Here is a 19,050-nt window from a genome sequence, read left to right on the forward strand (position 1 = left end):
GCGTATTAGGATTTTTTAAATTTTGATAACATTTTATTTATTTTGATAAACAAATGCAGTGATCACAGCAAACCTATGCAAACCTATGCAAGCACCAAAACTAATCGTTTTCTATCAAGAGTGTGTTCTACCTATCTATGCTCAACAAGATACTGATCCTATTACCTAAGCAAACCCAACAAATGCAGTGATCACACGTACACGTTTTAGAGACTAAGAGCTTACTAACCTAAGGTCCTTAAAGCGGCTATACTGGAGCAGCTGCTGTATGTACTTTTGTCTTCTCCTTCCTTGTTCACTCCATCAGCTCGACAAATAAAACACAGTAGGAGCCTAGGAGGCAGCTGGTAATCACTGGACAAGCAGGGGTGCGCTCAAAACATACATCAAGTCAGCTCCATAACATGCTTATATCGTTTTGAGCCTACCCCTGCTTTCACAGTGATTACCATATGCTTCCTTCTCCACCTACATTAAGAAAAGGCATTAGGCATATAAGAGATTTGCTATTAAATTTTTAAAAATTCAAGCATATATTAAACTTATAAAAGAAGAGTTTCATACTTGTCAATCAAGAGGAGCAGAAGATGAACCAGTCTCCTTCCTTGTTCACCATCACTCCATCCCCGGGAGACATATAAAAAAGAAAAAAAAAATAATATCAGATATATTCAATGTAAGTTTAACAAAAGACATTCGTAAAGCAACTTACAATATCTGGTGGATGTATGTGTTCTCCTTCCTTGTTCACCTACAAAACAAATGACATCAAATAAGCATCAACCAATTATATCACTCAAGAAGCTTCAGATTGGTAACACCTTTCAATCTTTGCAGCTCGGTGTAATGGTGTTAATTTATTCTTCACTAAACAAGGAGGCAGGTGGTGGTGGGGGATCAAGCTGGTGTACGACCAAAACATACATCAAGTGAACACCTTCTATATCGTTTTGAGCCTACAGCAGCTTTAACCGTCACCACCATCTGCCTACTTGTTTACAATCATATATTCTTTTCACCTACAAAAAACAAAACACTAATGATAAGCGATCACAGATACTGAACATAACCAGATACTATAAAACAAAACACTAATGATAATCATATATCAACTAATCAGATACTGAACATAACCAGAGACATCAGACATCACAGAGACAAATACAAAACAAGAACAAAAACAAAAACAAAAACAGAACACATTAGGACACTGGTCTTTAATTAACCTAATCGACACCATCCGCGTACTCGGTCACCACCTGAAAAGTGCAAACAAGTAAAACTGTTAGACTACAAAAAGAAAAAAAAATATGATCTCAACGCCAAGAACAAGAAACGAGTAACTACATAGATAAAAACGATCTTTCATTACCTGTGACATGCATGGGATCACTGTCGCAGAAGAAGCCTTCGCCGGAGATGGATCTTGGTTTACGGTGGAAGCGGAGTTCTTTGACAGATACTTCACAAACTTCTTGTTATGGCTCCAAGAAGCTTCACTGGAGGAGATTGAAGGCGAATGGAAGAATGGAAGCATCATCTATGAGGAAACCATGGTCGGAGCTCTCTTTCTTGTGGCGCCGAGTCGCGTTCCTCTCTCTCTCTCTCTCTCTTCTCTCTCTCTCTCTCTCTCTCTCTCTCTCTCTCTCTCTCTCTCTCTCTTTTGTTTTTTCAGGTGGCGGAGGAAATGAGAGGAGAAGACTGCGGTCTCTTTAGGTTAACCCGCGGATTCTCTAGGCCCGGCCCGTACAAAGCCCATCCCGCACAGTCCCTAAACCGCCAAGCCCGCAACGTTGCGGGTTATCAATTCTTCGGCCCAAACCCGCCCCGCCTCAGGTCCTTTTGGGCTCGGCCCGCGGTCCACATGTCCATTTGACATTCCTAGTAATAGGTGTGGTGATGTGGAGGACCTGAAGTTGAATATCCCACATCTTTACATCAAGTTAGCAATGAATTTTGAGAATCTTCGAAGGTACATGTGGGGTGGGGTCTTCACTTCTTTGATTTCGTGCTGGGTTCTATTGATAAAACAAGGAACAAACTAGAGCAGAAGAGAGATGAATCTGGAGATATTTGGTCTCCTCTCTGATATCTACCTACTAACTGCTTCATTTAATTCTGTTGTTTTCAATTTCATTCCTCGTTCTGCAAACACTAGGGCCGACACTTTGGCAAAGCAAGCTCTCTGGGCCTTAAACCCTGTGTAGCCCAAATCTATTATTAATGAAATATGTCCAGTTACAAAAAAAAAAAAAAAAAAAAAAAACTAGAGCAGAAGGACGGGTATCTAGTGGAGGAACAAGCTATATCTGTTTTTAGAGATATATGCGGGGATAAGTCAGTGACAATTTCATAGGTCCTAGTTGTGTTAATTGGCATGATGTCCAAAATGTTCTCACTCAATTTTTTCAAATATGAAAACAAAATATTCCGAAATTATTCATAACTAGGTTAAAAGATTATAGATTTTATTACTTTTACCAATATTTAAATATATTTTATTTATTTAGATATTAAATTAAGATATAATGATTTTGTTTATTTAAAAATATATTGAAGAATATATATGTATATATCTAAATTATAATCTTAGATAGTATTTTCTAATATTTATATTAAATTAAATATTATAAAACTAACAAAATTATATAAAATTGTATAGTTAACAAAAATATAAACTAAATCATATTTATAAAATTCATAGATGTATAAGAAACTAATGGGTGGTATCCTGGTTTCAGGGGTGGTGTTCTGCAATATCAAGTTTATGCCATTTTTCTATCTCTCCAATGGTGGCTCTTTGGTTGTCGGAGAACCTTATGTTCTATAGCTACTTATGTTTGGCGAAAGCTGTTATAGAGTTGGGGCGGTTGATGCCGAATAGTCTTGCCTCGGCCATGATCTTCTCTACTATGACGATGGAGGTTCCTGATTTGTTAGATCAACGGTGTGGTTATCTCGCTTGTACTCTTGATATCATATATCCAGATTTGATTTCTTAGTTCCTTGGCGGTGTTCAGTGTGTCGTATCGCATTGGAGCTTCACCTTGTGTCGCTTCTGTATGGGTTTTGGTTGTATGTCGTTTTCTACTCTCTATTGGGTGAAACGTGACGGTTCAGATCCGGTGACCGTTGGGCAGATCTTACTGCATAGAGCGACATATGCTTTTGCTTTTGGAGTTTAAGGATTATTTTCTTCTTCGCTTTCTCTTATCCCTAGTTGTGCAGATGGTTCTGCTTCTATTTATGTGGTCTTGATGTGAAAATGGTTTCAATCCTTTACTGCTGTTGGAGGTCTGCAATGGCTTCGTGCTATCAAAGGATCGTCTTGATTTGAGACGTCCATGCATTTGTGGTAGAATGTTCGGTTATCTAGTGATCTATCGAGCGTTCTCTACCTTGTTTCGAATCTAGAGGATGGCTGTATCAACAATGCCTTCTGAGTTTGTTGCTGGCCGAAGCAAGGCGATGCTGACTATCATTCTTCATAGGGTATTTGCTCACTAGTCGTGTGTCCCTGTTAATTATGTTCCTTGCTTCTTTTATAATGCCTACTGGCATCTTGTTGTTTTGCTTAAGGTGTAACCAAATATCATACTTCCTACTATATATTAATTGATATGTTATTCTAGTAATTTTTGCTTATGTGTCGACCATATACGAATTTTTATAAAATTATTATAATTTAATTTGTTGATGATTTTTAATTTTTATTTATTTAGTTTGATCTAAAAAGAAAAGTTAAGTCCATAACCAATTAATATCACTTGCCAATTGATTTACATAATATTACACATAATAATTTATGGTAACTAATTGTTGAAATTATAGATTGAGAAATAAATTGATGATTTTCATATTTACAAAATACAGAAAATAATAGACGACAAATAATTTATATGAATAAATATAATGATTTTATATTCTTGTTTAAAAGCATTATATTTTATATAAATTATCATAATAACTATTAACATCTTCTAAGGTTCATATTATATGCATCTATAAATTTTTTTATCAAAGTATTTATCTTGGCTTATTGTATGTTTTAATTATTATAAGAGTTTCAAAGTAATCTATAAGAGATTATAAATTAATTTATAAAATCTATTTTAAAATATCATCTTATCATCCTACTTTCTACTATATATTAATTGAGAAGTCACTTAAGAGAATTTTGCTTATGTGTCGATCATTTATGAAATCTTAAAAAAATATTATAAATTGTGTGGTCGATAATTTTTAAATTTTATTTATTTTTATCTGTTTTAATTAGATTTAAAGAAAAAATCTATAAACAGTTAATATCACTTGTCAAACAATCTACATAATATTACAATTAATTGTTTATGGTAACTAATTGTTGAAACATAGAAAGAGTAATAATCTTTGATCATTTTATATATTTATAAACTAAATAAAATAATAAACAAAAAGGTTTATTAAAATCGATATAATGATTTTATATTCTTATTATTTTACAACAATAAACTACTAATCTAAGAAACCACCGGCTCAAACAACCAAACCGGAGGGAGAAAATCAACATATAACATAGCTGAAGCAGAACTCTTCGCACCACGTGCAAGCTTGTAATAATTTTATATTCTTATTTAAAGCCTTAAATTTGTATATGGCCTTATATTTGTATATAAAGTATTATAACAATTATTAATGTCTAATAAAATTCATACATGCTTTATAAATCTTTTATAAAAGTTATAAATACATTTATAAATTATTTATCTTGACTTATCATATGTTTTAAATTATGATAAGAGGTTTTAAATAATTTATACAAGATTATAAATTAATTTATAAAATCTATTTTGAAATTTCATTTTATGTTAAATGAGAAATCACTTAATTGATTTTTTCGTAGGTGTCGATCATATTTGGAGTTTGAGAAAAAAATTATAATTTGACTTTTCAGTGAATTGAGAAAACTACAACATTGTTTGGTAGCCATGTGTAACCATGAGAATGAAATTTAGAATTCTTAGAAAATATGTTGTCCATCTTAACTTATACTATGATAAAACCTGCGCTTTCCATATGGTGAGCTTATATAATAAAATTAAAAATATATATAATTGAAAAATTAAATATGTATATGTGTTTAATTTTTTTTAATATGCATACAATTATGTTTTTTATATAATCATCTATATGTTGGGCTGATCATTTGTAATTGTAACTGTGGACCAAAATCTATTTTGAATTTATGATGAGTCTGATCGATTTAAGCTTAAAATTTTTGTCACCCTAGTTATACTTATAAAAACCGTAATGTGGTCATCAAGTGAATTTTTATAACAAAAAAAACATGTTTTACAATTTTTTTAAATATTTTATTTTAACATCACTAAGAACCGTTTTAATGGTTTTAGAACCAGCAACTTAGTATTGTTCCAAAAATCGAATTACTTTGACATTAGTCTTCGACATAGTTTTGAAGGGTTTCAATTGGTTGACTAAATTGATGCAGCCCATTTTCTTACTTTAAGTCGTTAGCTGAATATATATATATATATATTATTTAATTTGAATATTTATTAAATAAAATCCATATTAATACAATTTGATGATCATTTGTATCTTGTTATGATAAAATAATTAAGCCATTGATCATAAAATTTTCTTAGTGGGAACTTAAATATTTTAATAATTTATGTCTTTTAAAAAATTCAAAATATAATATATAAAAAAAATTAAACTTTTTTATTATGTGGTTAATGTTATTGTTTAATATCTTTTAATATTATAAAATTTGAACAAAAAAAGAGATAAGATACAAAAAATGATATCAAATATTTATTATTAATAATCATTAATTTTAAATTTGAACAAAAAAAGAGAAGATACAAAAATTGTTATCAAATATTTATTATTCATAGTCATTAGTTGTCATATATACGTTAATCATATTAGGTAATTCTGTAGCTTTTATTTAAGAAAAGTGCGAGAATACTATTTGTACACTATTTATTAATTTAATAGTTGGTTTAATAAAAAAGTATAATAAAAATTAAGATGGACTAACCTATTTTTCTTAAAAAAATTAATTTCATTCTCATGGTGACACGTGGCTACAAAACAATGTTTTAGTGCTTCGCAATTAATATATAAGAGATTATACTACTTTCTATTAAACTAACTATCATATTGATAAATAGTATAAGAATATTCTCGCACGTTACTTTAATAAAACTACATAATTATCTAATATGATTAACGTATATATGAAAATTAATGATTATAAATAATAAATATATGATAAAATTTTTTGTATCTTAGCTATTTTTGTTTAATTTTATATTATTAAAGGATATAAAACAATCACATTAACTATATAATAGAAAAACTTAGATTTTTTTTTATATGTTATATTTTGAATTTTTTTAAGCGGCTATAAATTATTAGAAATTTTAAAATCTCACTTTGAATTTTTTTGATCAATGACTTAATTTGTTTTGTTATAATAAGATACAAATGATCATTAAATTGTATTAATATATATTTTTATTAAATAAATATTCAAATTAAATTATATATATATATATAAATTCAGCTAATGACTTAAAGCAAGAAATTGAGATGCATCAATTTAGTTATCGAGTTGAAGACTAAGGTCAAAACTTTGTTGAAGACTAAGGTCAAAGTAATTCAATTTTGGAAACAATATTAAACTGTTGATTCTTAAACTATTAAAATGGTTCTCAGTGATGTTAAAGTAAAGTATTTAAAAAAATTGTAGAATCTGTTTTTAGATAAAAAATTAACTTGATTACTACATTACGATTTCTATAGGTATAAACATATTGATAAAAATTTGAAGTCCAAATCGATCAAGCTCATCATAAAATCAAAATGGATTTCGGTCCACAATTACAACTACAAATACTCAGCCCAACATATAGATGATTATATATAAAAAAACATAATTGTATGCATATTAAGAAAATTCAAACACATATACATATTTTAATTTGTCAATACTATATATTTTAATTTTTTATTGTATAAGCTCATCCTGCGCAAAACGCAGTTCTTATCCTAGTTTTTATTTATTTTATAAGAAAGAAAATTAGTTCTAGAACCAGTTTTATCAGTATCAAAACGACCTATATATATTTCACAAAATTTATGGTAATTGAATATGTGATTTATATAATATATATAATGATTCATAAAATCAGTTTTTAGCAATCAAGTATTTCTAAACTATATAAAACATTTCAAAAGTTTCAGTATTATAATTTAACAATAATTTTAGTAAAAACTGAATTATGAATATTATATATAACTAATTTTAGTACAATTATCAATACAAAATATCAAAAATATTTTAAATAGTCGTATTTATTTTTTGTAAAAACAATTACTCTTAGAAAAATATTTAATAAAAAACACATAATGATAAAAACATATTTTAAGTTGAGAAATTATAATAAATTTATTGTTACAAAATATTTAAACCCGCGAAAACGTGGATATCCACCCACTTTCTTTATACTACTTACAATGGTCTATTGAAACTTTTATTCAATATTTGAAAAGCTCCAATGGGGTATTGAAAAAAAAAATTGAAAATTACGTGTATTCAACATAGTTGAATCAATTCAACATTGTTGAATCAATTCAACATTGTTGAATCAATTCAACATTGTTGAATCGCTTAAGGAAGAGGCAAAGTGGACCCTCCAAAGCCACTTGTCCCTGATACATTGATCATTGAAATTTCTGATTTGTTTTTCTCTCTCAATTATTCAAGATCAATTATCTCTTAAATTTTATTTTAAAAAAATATTTTTACATCAAAATTTTTCATTTTCCATACTTTATAAATATAGAATTGTTTCATTTGATTTGGACACAGAAAAAAACTCATCTCTTTCTACAATAATTTTCTATTAGTCTAAAAAAATCTTGTTTTTTTTTCCTTTTTCATGTGAAATGAATCTTAATAATAATCCCTTTAACACTCAAAATTCTAATAGTTACCCTTTTAAATATTCAAATCCCAATAACTATCAATTTCAGAATCAATCTTCTAGCCATCCTCAACATTTACAGAATTATGGTTATCAACCAAATTTTTTTATGCCATCAGTCGTTCCAAACTATCCTCCAAATTATGGATCGATGATGTGATACCCATCTCAAACACCCTCTTATTATTCTATTCCATATGGTAATGAAGTTGTTCCAAATGTTGGAGCAACTAAATTTCCTGAATTTTCTACACAAATGTGGTATGAGCGATCTTAATGAGGCGACTCCAAATGCAGAGGATTCAACTTCTACTCGCCGGAAAAGCCCCAAGTGGACCACTGTACAAAATTTGATGTTACTGAGTGGGTGGATTAAATATGGAACAGATAGCATTGTTGGCCCGAAACCAAAAAAGTGATGCATATTGGGGTAAAATTGCTGAGTATTGTAATGAACATTGCTCATTTGATCCTCCACATGATTTGATATCCTGCAGAAATCATTTCAACTACGTAAACAAAATATTGGGAAAATAGATCGGTGCTTATGATAACGCTAAGCGTCTACAACAAAGCGGGTGGTCGGAGAACGATGTGTTGGCGAAAGCACATGGGCTATATTCAAGTGAAAAGAATGGACATTTTAATTTAATGTCTGAATGGCTCGCTGTCAACCACGTTATAGTAGCCAGGTAGGAGGAAATACTTGCTCTGAAAGCAGTTGATCTAAGAGAGCTCACGAAAGTGATGCTTGTGACTCCAACTCTATAGGATCCAGTGCTCGTCCAATGGGGAGGGATGCAACCAAAAAAGCTAAAAAGAAAGGTAAGGGTGCAGCTTTGGAAGTGGTCAATGAAGATTTTATTGAATTCAAACAAATCAAGGTGCAGGAATTGGAACAGTTGGAAAAAATAGCCATGTTACAAGAGGAGTCAAACCAAAGGCAAAAAGAGGCAACACAAAAACAAGAAGAAGCCAACCAGTTGATGAAAGAAAAAACACGGGCTAAGAAGATGAAGATGTGGTTGAAGCTAAGTGAAAAGAAACATCTCACCATAGCCAAGAGCTGTTCAAACAGTTTAGCAACGAATTATTTGAAAGTTAATTATGATCACAAGTGACTGTCTGTTTCATGTCAGTCAATGCTTGTTTGTATCATGTCACTTCATGTTTTAATAATGTTTTTTTGTCATATTCTATTTTAATTATGTAATATTTGTCTTTCACCTTTTATTTGGAAAATCCTATCTTTGAACCACTAGACATACTTTAATAATTGTGTCAAATATTTGTGACTTTCATTTATCTTATCTTCTAACCACTCACTAAGCTTTAGTGATGCTATCAAGTGCCCGTGATTTTCATCAACTTATCTTCCAACCATTCTCCATGCTTCAATAACAATGTCAAGTGTTCGTGACTTTAATCAATCTTATCCTCCAACCACTCACCATGCTTTAATAATGCCGTCAATTGCCTGTGACTTTTATCAATCTTATCTTCCAACCACTCACCATGCTTTAATAATGTTTTACTTCAACCAATAAATGTATTGGTTACATTTTCATATAAATGGGAACTCATTCTTCCATTTATGTATCAATCAAACAAATCTCAACTTACTAAAACAATCTCAATGGATCCATCAGAATTTGATTTTGATATCGAAGCTTACAAAAGGCAGTCTGAAATTGAGAGGTATATCCTCAACCATTTTAGTGAGCATCGACAAAAAATAGAGCAAAATTATTCATCTAGTAAAAAGAAAAGATACTTCAAGAGAGATCATGCAGTTGCAGATCAAAGGCTGATTGACGACTACTTTTCCAATCAACCTACATATGACGATGCAATGTTTCATCGACGATTCCGGATGCGAAAACATGTTTTCCTCCGGATTGTTGGGGATTTATCAAGAAGTGATGACTACTTCACCCAACGATTTGATGCAGCTAATAAAGAAGGTATATCTCCATTAGCAAAATGTACCACGACCATGCGAATGTTGGCATATGGTGTTGCAGCCGACACGGTGGATGAATACATCAAAATTGGAGGTACTACAGCTTAGGAGTGCTTGCTAGATTCTGTAAGAGAATCATACAATTGTATGAGTAAGTGTATCTCAGAACCCCAAGTCAAGATGACATGCAGAGAATTTTGCATGTTAGTGTAAAACAAGGATTTCCAGGAATGATTGAGAGTATTGATTGTATGCAATGGGAATGGAAAAATTATCCTACAACGTGGGAAGGACAGTTTATTCGGGGAGATAAAAGAAGCACCACTGTTATTCTTGAAGCAGTAGCATCCCATGATCTATGGATCTGTCATGCCTTTTTGGATGTTCCGGCACATTAAACGATATAAATGTTCTAGATCGTTCACCAGTGTTCGATGATGTTGAACAAGGAAATACTCCAAGAGTGAACTTCTTCATGAACCAATGTCCGTATAATATGCCGTATTATTTAGCCGACGGTATCTATCATTCTTATCCTACTTTCATTAAATCGATTAGGCTTCCTTAAAGTGAACTGGACAAGTTATTTGCATAAGTTCAGGAGGGTGGCCGAAGGACATCGAACGTGCATTCGGAGTGTTGCAGGCTCGATTTAAAATCATTCATGAACCATCTCGCATGTGGAACATTTCCGATTTGGCTATTATAATGAGGTTATGTATCATATTGCATAATATGTTTGTTGAAGATGAACGAGATACATATGCTAAACAATGGACTGACTATGATCAACCTGAGGCAAGCAGATCTAATGCACCACAACCATTCTCGACTGAAGTACTACCTGTATTTGCAAATCATGTACGTGCTAGATCGGAATTGCGTGATTCCAGTGTACATCATGAATTGCAAGCTGATTTAGTCAAACACATGAGAAAAGTTTGGAATGTTCCGTGGTTGAAGAAAATTTTAAGCTTGTTAATTGAGTTTCTTGCAGTAATTAAGCTATGTGTGTTTTATTATTTATGTTGTGTGCTTATTAATGTATTGTATTTTACTTTATTTCTTCGTAATTTTATTGATATTAATAAAATTTCATTTTATTTTTTATCTTTAATATTTAATTTTATATTAAATTTTAAAAGTAACAAATAAAATTATTTAAAACATTTTAATTATAAAATATTGTAATTTTATTTTATTCAATAATTGTTAATGTATAATTACAAAACATATAAGAAAAGTATCCAATAAACAATTGTAGGGTAGAGTATTAAATAAAATTTGACAAACCATTGTAAGTAGGTGGATGTTGAATTATTAGATATAAGAGAGAGAAGATGATGTGGAAGAAAGAGTAGATGATGTAGAGGGTGTTGAATTTGTGAACCATTGTTGATAATCTAATATGAATTAATTTAGTGTTAAAAAATGCTTTCATTCGAGTTTTCCAAATATGGAAACAAAATCTTTGCAAATATTTTCATAATTACTGTTTCTAAATTCCGCAATAGTTCATAATTATCCCCTAAAATTTACATTCTATTATATGTAGAAAAAAAGTTTGAACTCTATTTCTAGAAATATTAGATTTTGAGTAGTTATAAGTCTTGTTCGTTTCGCTGACGCAGCTAACGACGTTGAGACCAATAATTAACAAGCAAGACGGAGAAAGTTAATCGCAGTGTCCATTATAAAGTTGCCGCTGCGACTGCCGCAACTGATCGTGTCCGTGTTTTCTTCGACGCCGTAAATATTAGCGGCTCGACGCCAATGCTGCGTCTCAATTATTATCTCTCGCTTCTTTACCCGGCGTCAACAAAAAGCTCTACCATCTTCATTTTACTCTGTTATTTGATTCCATTACTATTGTGTTTTTAATCGCAGACGCTGACGCTGCGAGTGACAAAAGAACATGGCTATAGTAGGCATAAATGGACAATAATTTTTTTTTATACATATGCTTCTAAAGTACTTTTCTAAGTTTCAATTTTTTTATAAGGTAAATACAAATCTACAAATTTTAGAGTGATAGGTTAAGCGCATAATATAAATTTCAAATATATTTAAATAACTTTTATTTAGGTAGATTATTTATTCTATCAAAGTAAATAAATTTTTTCACTAAGTCAGTTTATTTAAGCATTTTTAGAACAAATAAAATCACTACATCTCTTAGGCTCTGAATGTACTTTTGTTTGTTAAATATAAATATATTATATGCACCATGCAATTACACTATTCAATATATATGTCTACTGCAGAACAACAATGGCTTGTCTAAAATAAGTTGTTCAAAATACAAAATGTAAATGGTGACATATTAATTGAAAGCGTTATGAATAAGCCATAATTACATCTGAGTTACAATGACTTTGATTGGTAACCTTGCGGAATGGTGTAATGACGTTTTACATGTTTCCGTAAGTATTTTACTAATCAAGAAAAAGTTGCGGAATGAGAAAAAAATGCGAAAACACAGGTTTGTATTTTTGCTGACAGAAATATAAAGAGAGTTTTCATTAAGTGGAAAAGTGAGTTTTACTAGATTATGGTGGAAAAAATTAGAAATTCAACACTTTCATGTTACTAAATTATATGCTAATACCATTTTAAATTTTTAAATAAATAGTAATATCTATACTATTATTTGTGAAGTGATTTTTCGCAACGGAACTCCCACGTTAAAAGTTAGAGTTACTAATATCAATACTACTCTTAACGAATTTGTATATATAACTAAAAACGAGTTTATACTAATCAGATTATTTTTTTAATAAAATAAGATTACTTATATATTGTGTTGCTATCTTAAAATAATTATTTCTGTTATATAAAATAAAAATAAGAATAGAACAATTTATCTATATCTTTACTATTATTTGTGAATTTATTATATATTTAAAATGAATTTATATTAATAATATTAATTATGTTTAAAATAAGATAATTCTTATATATTGTATTGTTATTTAAAAATAATTCTTATAATAGTTTGTTCGCACTCACGTTTAAATTTAGAGCGTTGAAAATTTATTATTCTTAATAAATAATTAGGTTATTTTTAATATATAATTACCCATAAATTAAAAAATTCATTAATTTAGTATTCATCATTATTTAAAAGATTCTATATTATATTATCTAAATTATTTTACATCACATATTTTAAAAATAAATATAATTTATGTAGATATGAATATTTTAAGTTTATTTTACGTAACAAATATATTTTATTAAAATAAAAGATATTGAATATAAAATTAATATTTAATTAATTATTAAATATTTCAAAAAAATGAGAATAATTCTGTCTGAGGTTTTCGAATTTTTAGTATATTTTTATAATTTTTTAAAAAATTATTAAGCCCGCAAGTGCGGTTAACACATCTAATTTTTTATAATAAATAATTATGTTAACAATAAAGTTATATTATAATTTGTTTTATAATATTATCAGATGTCAATCTGTTATTAAATCATATTAAAAGATAAGCTAAATATTTATATAAGAGATAAAGTAATTTTAATAAATTTTAGTTATTTTCATATTATGTAATAATTATTTTCACAATTGATATTTATTTTTCTTATAAAATGTGAATACTTTTTAAAGTATTTTAATCATTTTAATATTTATTTCATCATTCTATAAATTTTAAAAAAAAATTACAGTTTAATTAATTTTTCCGTAGTTTAATTATTTTTTTCACGATTCTGTTGTTAAAGGATTGCTTACCATGGTATTATTGTGGAAAAACAAAAACAAAAAAGAAGCCCGGGGGGTCTTATATGATTTATTTATCAATTTAATTTTATTTTGGTGCCTGGCAACTCGAGAGCATTTATAAGTTTGGGGAGATCGTGAGAATAAATAATGAGAAGTTGAAACCGAGAAAATAAGAGGAGAAAGAGGGATTTGGTCACCTGGAGTGTGTGTGACAGTCTATATATATATCATCAGAGCTGCGATTAGGAACTGGAATCTGTTCTGTAGTAATGGAGGAAATAAGATCTGCGATGGAGCAACAAATGGATCTGATGGCGGATCTGGTCCAGAAGCTCTCCGGTGAGCTCCGAACCGGATTACAACCTGCCTATGCTAATTTCATTGGGTTTTTCCACGCCATCGATTGGAAGGTAACTGAGTCCGTTTGGTCTGAGGAATTTTGAATCAGCAGTTATCAGTATTATTGGGTTCCTTTTTGTTTTGATTTGATGTTTTTTTTTTCTTTCTCTTAACTACTCTTGGGCAGGAACCATGGATAATGGGATTAATGGCGTTTCATGCTCTGTTTCTATTGGTTACTCTTCTTTCTAGAAGGCATCTCAACTTCCATATGTTCCTCTTCTTATTCTCATGTAAGTGTTAAAGTAATCCTCTTCTTAGCAGCCAGCGTTTTTTTTCTTGGAATGAGGTAACAATTATTCATTTGACTACACAACAGTTTATAGTGTTAGAGCATCAACTTAAAATGGTATATGAGCTACTCTGGTAGAAAAGTCTCGGATACAATTGTTAGTGAAATCTCCTTATGGTTTTACTGTAGTTTTTTCTTTTGTAAATGTTATTGATAACGATGACCAAAACAATTGCAGTGTGTGGAGTGTACTTTGCAGAGAGTCTCAACCGAGTCTTGAGGAAAAACTGGAAGAGCTTCTCTACTCAAAACTACTTTGACCCCCACGGAGTCTTCCTCTCGGTTCTCTGGTCTGGACCACTTCTTGTCATTGCAATGATAATTCTGGTAATGTCGCAATCGACTTGTTTCATGAAACATATTTTTGTTAGCAGTGCATAAATTGTTCCCATGTACATCCTCATCCGAAACACACAAAAGATGTATTAAACATCGTTAACTGAAATGACCTTCATAACTAAGAATAGGAGGATCTGTTTCGTGTTTGAGTTGACAAGAGTGATGATATATATGTAGTGGGTTTTTAAGCATGCTTTGTATATATTCATTCACTTGGAAAATTATCTGATGGAGGTGTGTTGTGTTTTTTTTTCCTTATTCTTGACAGATAAACACACTCTTTTCGCTTTGCTACCTAATTGTAAAATGGAAAAGAGCTGAACTCAGGCATCGTGCAAGGCTTGCTCGTACCAAGCAGGAATAGAACCCAAAGCTCTCTCTTATTAGCATATCCTTAGTATACTCTCGCATTGCACCAAACTGTTTTCTATTTGAATTGTGTTTCATTTTGAACTGAACGAACCAAACCAGATTAAACCAAGCCGTATTCTATTTCGGTTTGTTTTGAAACATTAAACTGAAATCTAAAGACTGAAGAATCCCAAGTCCCTAACCAGTATTTAAATCGACGAATAATCTGGTAAAGTTTTGAACCTCCGGATAGATTCAAATGGTCTTGAGAACTCCTTAAACGTATTGTTCATTAATGGTTTAATTAATTGGTTTAGCAAATTTGAATTAAACAGAGGTGATGCAATCAGCCGTTAAGGTTAATAGTAAATAGAGATCCTCCTCTTTTCCAAAATCACGAAGGGATACAGAAAGTCACCATTAGTAATCTCTCTTAGTTTCCTCCAGTCTGCATCTCTCTTTCATATTTAGGACTTTATAGGGTCAAGGAAGAGAAACGATGGAGAACAAACAAGTGCACCTACGTAGTTGATCCATCTTAAGCATGTCGTCAGAACAAATTCCCGCGACGAAAATCTAATTGGTTGAGGAAACAATTTTCTTTTAACTAAACATTTTTCTGAAAAAAACAAATGTTTTAATTTTTTGATTAATTTACAATACTAAAAGGGTGCAACTAACTAGATGAAATGTTAAAAACAATAGAGCCTTGGCCTAGTGGTACTTAAAAAGAAATCTCCTGATACATTTACCCACAATTTAATTCATGCTAACTATTGAAAAATTAATATTTCGACATTATTAGGAATAGAAAACCGATTCGCAGGCCGATAACGTAGAGTGCAAACGCGATGCTAGTCTAAACCCACTTTAAAGTAGAGACATGATATCTCTATATAATTAAAAAAAAAAGATATTGTTTGTTTACTCAGTGATGAAAATAGGGTAATCTTGGAACGGAATGTTCGGAATTTTAGCTCAAACATAATAAAGATAAATCAAGTATCATCAAGGCTAAAGAACGAATAATAAATCCACAAAAGTCATGGTAAATGTCATGTCTCCGCTCCTAGATAGGATCGTCTGGACGGACCATGGACGCACCAGTCAGGTCGTAAGACCTGGAGACAAGCGTATCATGGTCCAAAAATGATGGTTAAGAGTTTCAGGAAACTGAGACTTAACCAGGAGATGATGAAAACAAGTGTAAAGGAGCTGGTCGAGTGTTCCGGGAGCTGGACGAGGTCCAGATCGAGCTCAATCAGGTAGGTGCAGCTGGGAATCAGTTCACCTTGATTTAATCAGCTCATGAGAGCTGGAGTATTAGTTAAATCAGTTGGGAGCAGTTGGTGATTAACTTGTCTCAGCTGGACGGAGTGTTTCGAACCGAATCGGTGTGGTCGGGTCCAAGCGATTGGTTCGGTGTGATGGCTGGATCATTACATCACACATCGAACCAGGAGTTGAGCATAGGCTCAGAAGTTTATTTGAAAAGGAAGAAAAGGGAAGAAACCGCCAAGGGCGGTTATGGGCAGTTACTGGGCAACGGTTTGAGAAGTAACCGCCCCTTTTGATTCATTTTTGGTAACCCCTCGCCCAGGCGGTTAAGGGGGAAGTTACCATCGATTTCTTCCTGATTTTCTTGGCCTCTGTTGTCGACATTCATTCTCAGACAGAGAGAAAAACTCAGACAAACTTCAAGAGAGAAAAGAGAGACAAACCAGCGGTTGGGCGATCTGATCCGCGGTGGTTCGTGGTTGATTCTGGTGAGAGTTTGTCTGTGAGATCAAAATAATGGATACTAGACAGAGGGAGAATGAGAAGGAGAAGGAGAAAGAGACATCCCCTGGCGCAAGTACTCCTAAGGTGAGAGGTGTGGCCGAAAAACCACCGGAAATAGCCAGCGGATGAACCGTCCGTGCGTATGGTTCAGTCTGGTTCGATCACCTAACTCTGATCATATACTCTGATCTTCATCTATACTTGTTTGTGGTATTGGATGTTGATCTTTCAGATATGGAGGAAATGATCCTAGGCCTTGGCCGGATCAAAGATAAGTTGATAGTCCATGGCTTTGGTTGGACTGGTTATGGTCGGATCTATGTGATCTGGTCTGATTTATGGAATTCTGATTATGGCATTCTCTTAGTTGGGAACTATCATAATTATTGATGAATTTTAATTAGTTTTTGGATCACTTGTGATAGTAGACCGATTTGGCATTTTGTGTATTTGGCGATTTGATATGTTCCATCCATGCATCATGATAGATTCTTGTGTAGTAATCTGATCATGTGTTTGTGTGTGTGATGTGTTAGTTTCAGGTACTGAATCAGATCATGGTAAAGGAAAGGGAACATGTGGTCTCAGGCCGTAGGAAGATGTGTGGTGAATTGGTCACTTTAGATGGTGTTATCTTGATTGTGTATTGTGCAACTTGTGAACTTATGCTAGCCTAATATGCAACTTAGTTATGCTAAACTTATGAATGATGTTTGATTCTGTTTCTATCTATCTATGAAGCATTTTTTGCATTTAATTACTCTGAGCTTAATTGTGTTTGAATGAACCTCAACTCTGATAAATACTTAGAAAGAATTATAGACTTGAAATTGGAATTAATGGAATCAAACTGACTAGGATTGTTTAGTAAGATTGCGGTCTGGTTGGATTGAGGAATCCATGATCGGGTCTTACAGTAAACCTTGTGATAGAACCCAGGACGAGGATCAGTCCATTAGAGCCATCCAGCATGGAGATCAGGACGTTCTGAACATTTCAACCGAGGTTCATGCACCCTTGGGTAGCGCATCGGGCAAAACAAACATGCATGGCTTGATCATGGGAAGCAGTAATGATATATGTTCATTGTTTGACTCATATCTTCCAAATCACGAGGCTTCTACGCATGAAATCACTTGGAGAATGTGTCCAGCTCAATTATGGAGCTCCTCGAAGAAGAATCAGATCAAACGGAGTTCAGATGTGGGAGTTATGCAATTTACAAATCAGGTGATCTTGCTTTCTCTCGAATTCGGGCCGTGTGGAGCATCCCGCCAACATCCAGATCCTTACCGCCATGGACCTGATCAACATGGATGAACCTGGACATTATCTGAAGGGTTTCCTTGACCAGTCCACCTAAAAATCACCACTTTGACTGGTCTTCATCATTTTCCACAACCTTGACCAAGACTACATCAATTTCTACAATTTTGACTCTCTAATAATTATCTAGTCAAACGTTGTATTTTCTAGACATCTTTTTCCGCACTTTATTTATTCCTTTCTTTGACTACATCTAGTATAAATATGTAATCTCTACAAGGAATAAAATCAGTTCAATTTGGTTGTTTATTTTGTTCTTCTTCTCTGAGTGAGAGAGAGTTCTTTAGCTAGTTCATCGGTTTGAACCGGCTTGTTGATTTGGTGGTCAGCCAATCATCTTTGTGTGTTATTTGGTGGTTAGCCAACGCACTACATCCGTTCTTTGGTGGTTAGCCTTAGATCGTTGGTATATCAAGAGTCATTCCGCACCTCTTGACGATCCTATCAATCCATCCCAGTTCCAGAAGTGCCATTGCCTTCTCGGTTCATATCCAACACCCGGCCAAAGCCATCCTCCCGATTTTGGGCTTATCATTTGGTATCAGAGCCACTTTGGCTGGTTTGTTTTCATTCTTCTTTTCATCTTCTCATCTCTTCATCATTTTCTTTTTTTATTTCTTATTGGATCCGGGCTGTTCCTTTACTCTCTTGTGATCGCCTTATTAAAAAAAAGAAAAAAAGAAAAAGAAAAAAAGAAAAAAAAGTAAAAAGTTTTTGGCTTGAATCACTTCGGAAGAGAAATCCGGAGGGAGTGGTGGAAGAGAAAACCTGCTGGCTGAAGAGAAACCCAGCCTTAGGACAGTTAAGGCGGATCCACACAAAAAAAACTATTTCTTTCTCTTTTCTTTTCTCACAAAGTTTGTTTTGGGTTTTG

General features: G+C 32.1%; 1 protein-coding gene and 1 pseudogene across 1 annotated transcript; both read left to right on the top strand.

Annotated features, from left to right (window-relative positions):
- Window positions 1-9,630: 9,630 nt before the first annotated feature.
- Window positions 9,631-10,918, top strand: LOC108835975 (uncharacterized; annotated as a pseudogene).
- A 2,848-nt stretch (window positions 10,919-13,766) lies between these two features.
- On the top strand, window positions 13,767-15,265 carry LOC108819491 (uncharacterized). The gene is made up of 4 exons (XM_018592535.2): window positions 13,767-14,097; window positions 14,214-14,319; window positions 14,557-14,705; window positions 14,986-15,265. The coding sequence occupies exons 1-4, from the start codon at window positions 13,957-13,959 to the stop codon at window positions 15,079-15,081; spliced, it is 492 nt and encodes a 163-aa protein (XP_018448037.2). The 5' UTR covers window positions 13,767-13,956; the 3' UTR covers window positions 15,082-15,265.
- Window positions 15,266-19,050: the final 3,785 nt, after the last annotated feature.

Source organism: Raphanus sativus, chromosome 8, assembly GCF_000801105.2.
Source record: "Raphanus sativus cultivar WK10039 chromosome 8, ASM80110v3, whole genome shotgun sequence".
NCBI lineage: Eukaryota > Viridiplantae > Streptophyta > Magnoliopsida > Brassicales > Brassicaceae > Raphanus > Raphanus sativus.

Bases quoted from the DNA above. Each gene is read 5' to 3' on its own strand.
- LOC108819491 (XM_018592535.2), top strand. From the start codon at position 13,957: ATGGAGGAAATAAGATCTGCGATGGAGCAACAAATGGATCTGATGGCG. The intron at 14,098-14,213 runs GTAACTGAGTCC...ACTCTTGGGCAG, and splicing joins TCCACGCCATCGATTGGAAG to GAACCATGGATAATGGGATT. The intron at 14,320-14,556 runs GTAAGTGTTAAA...AAACAATTGCAG, and splicing joins GTTCCTCTTCTTATTCTCAT to TGTGTGGAGTGTACTTTGCA.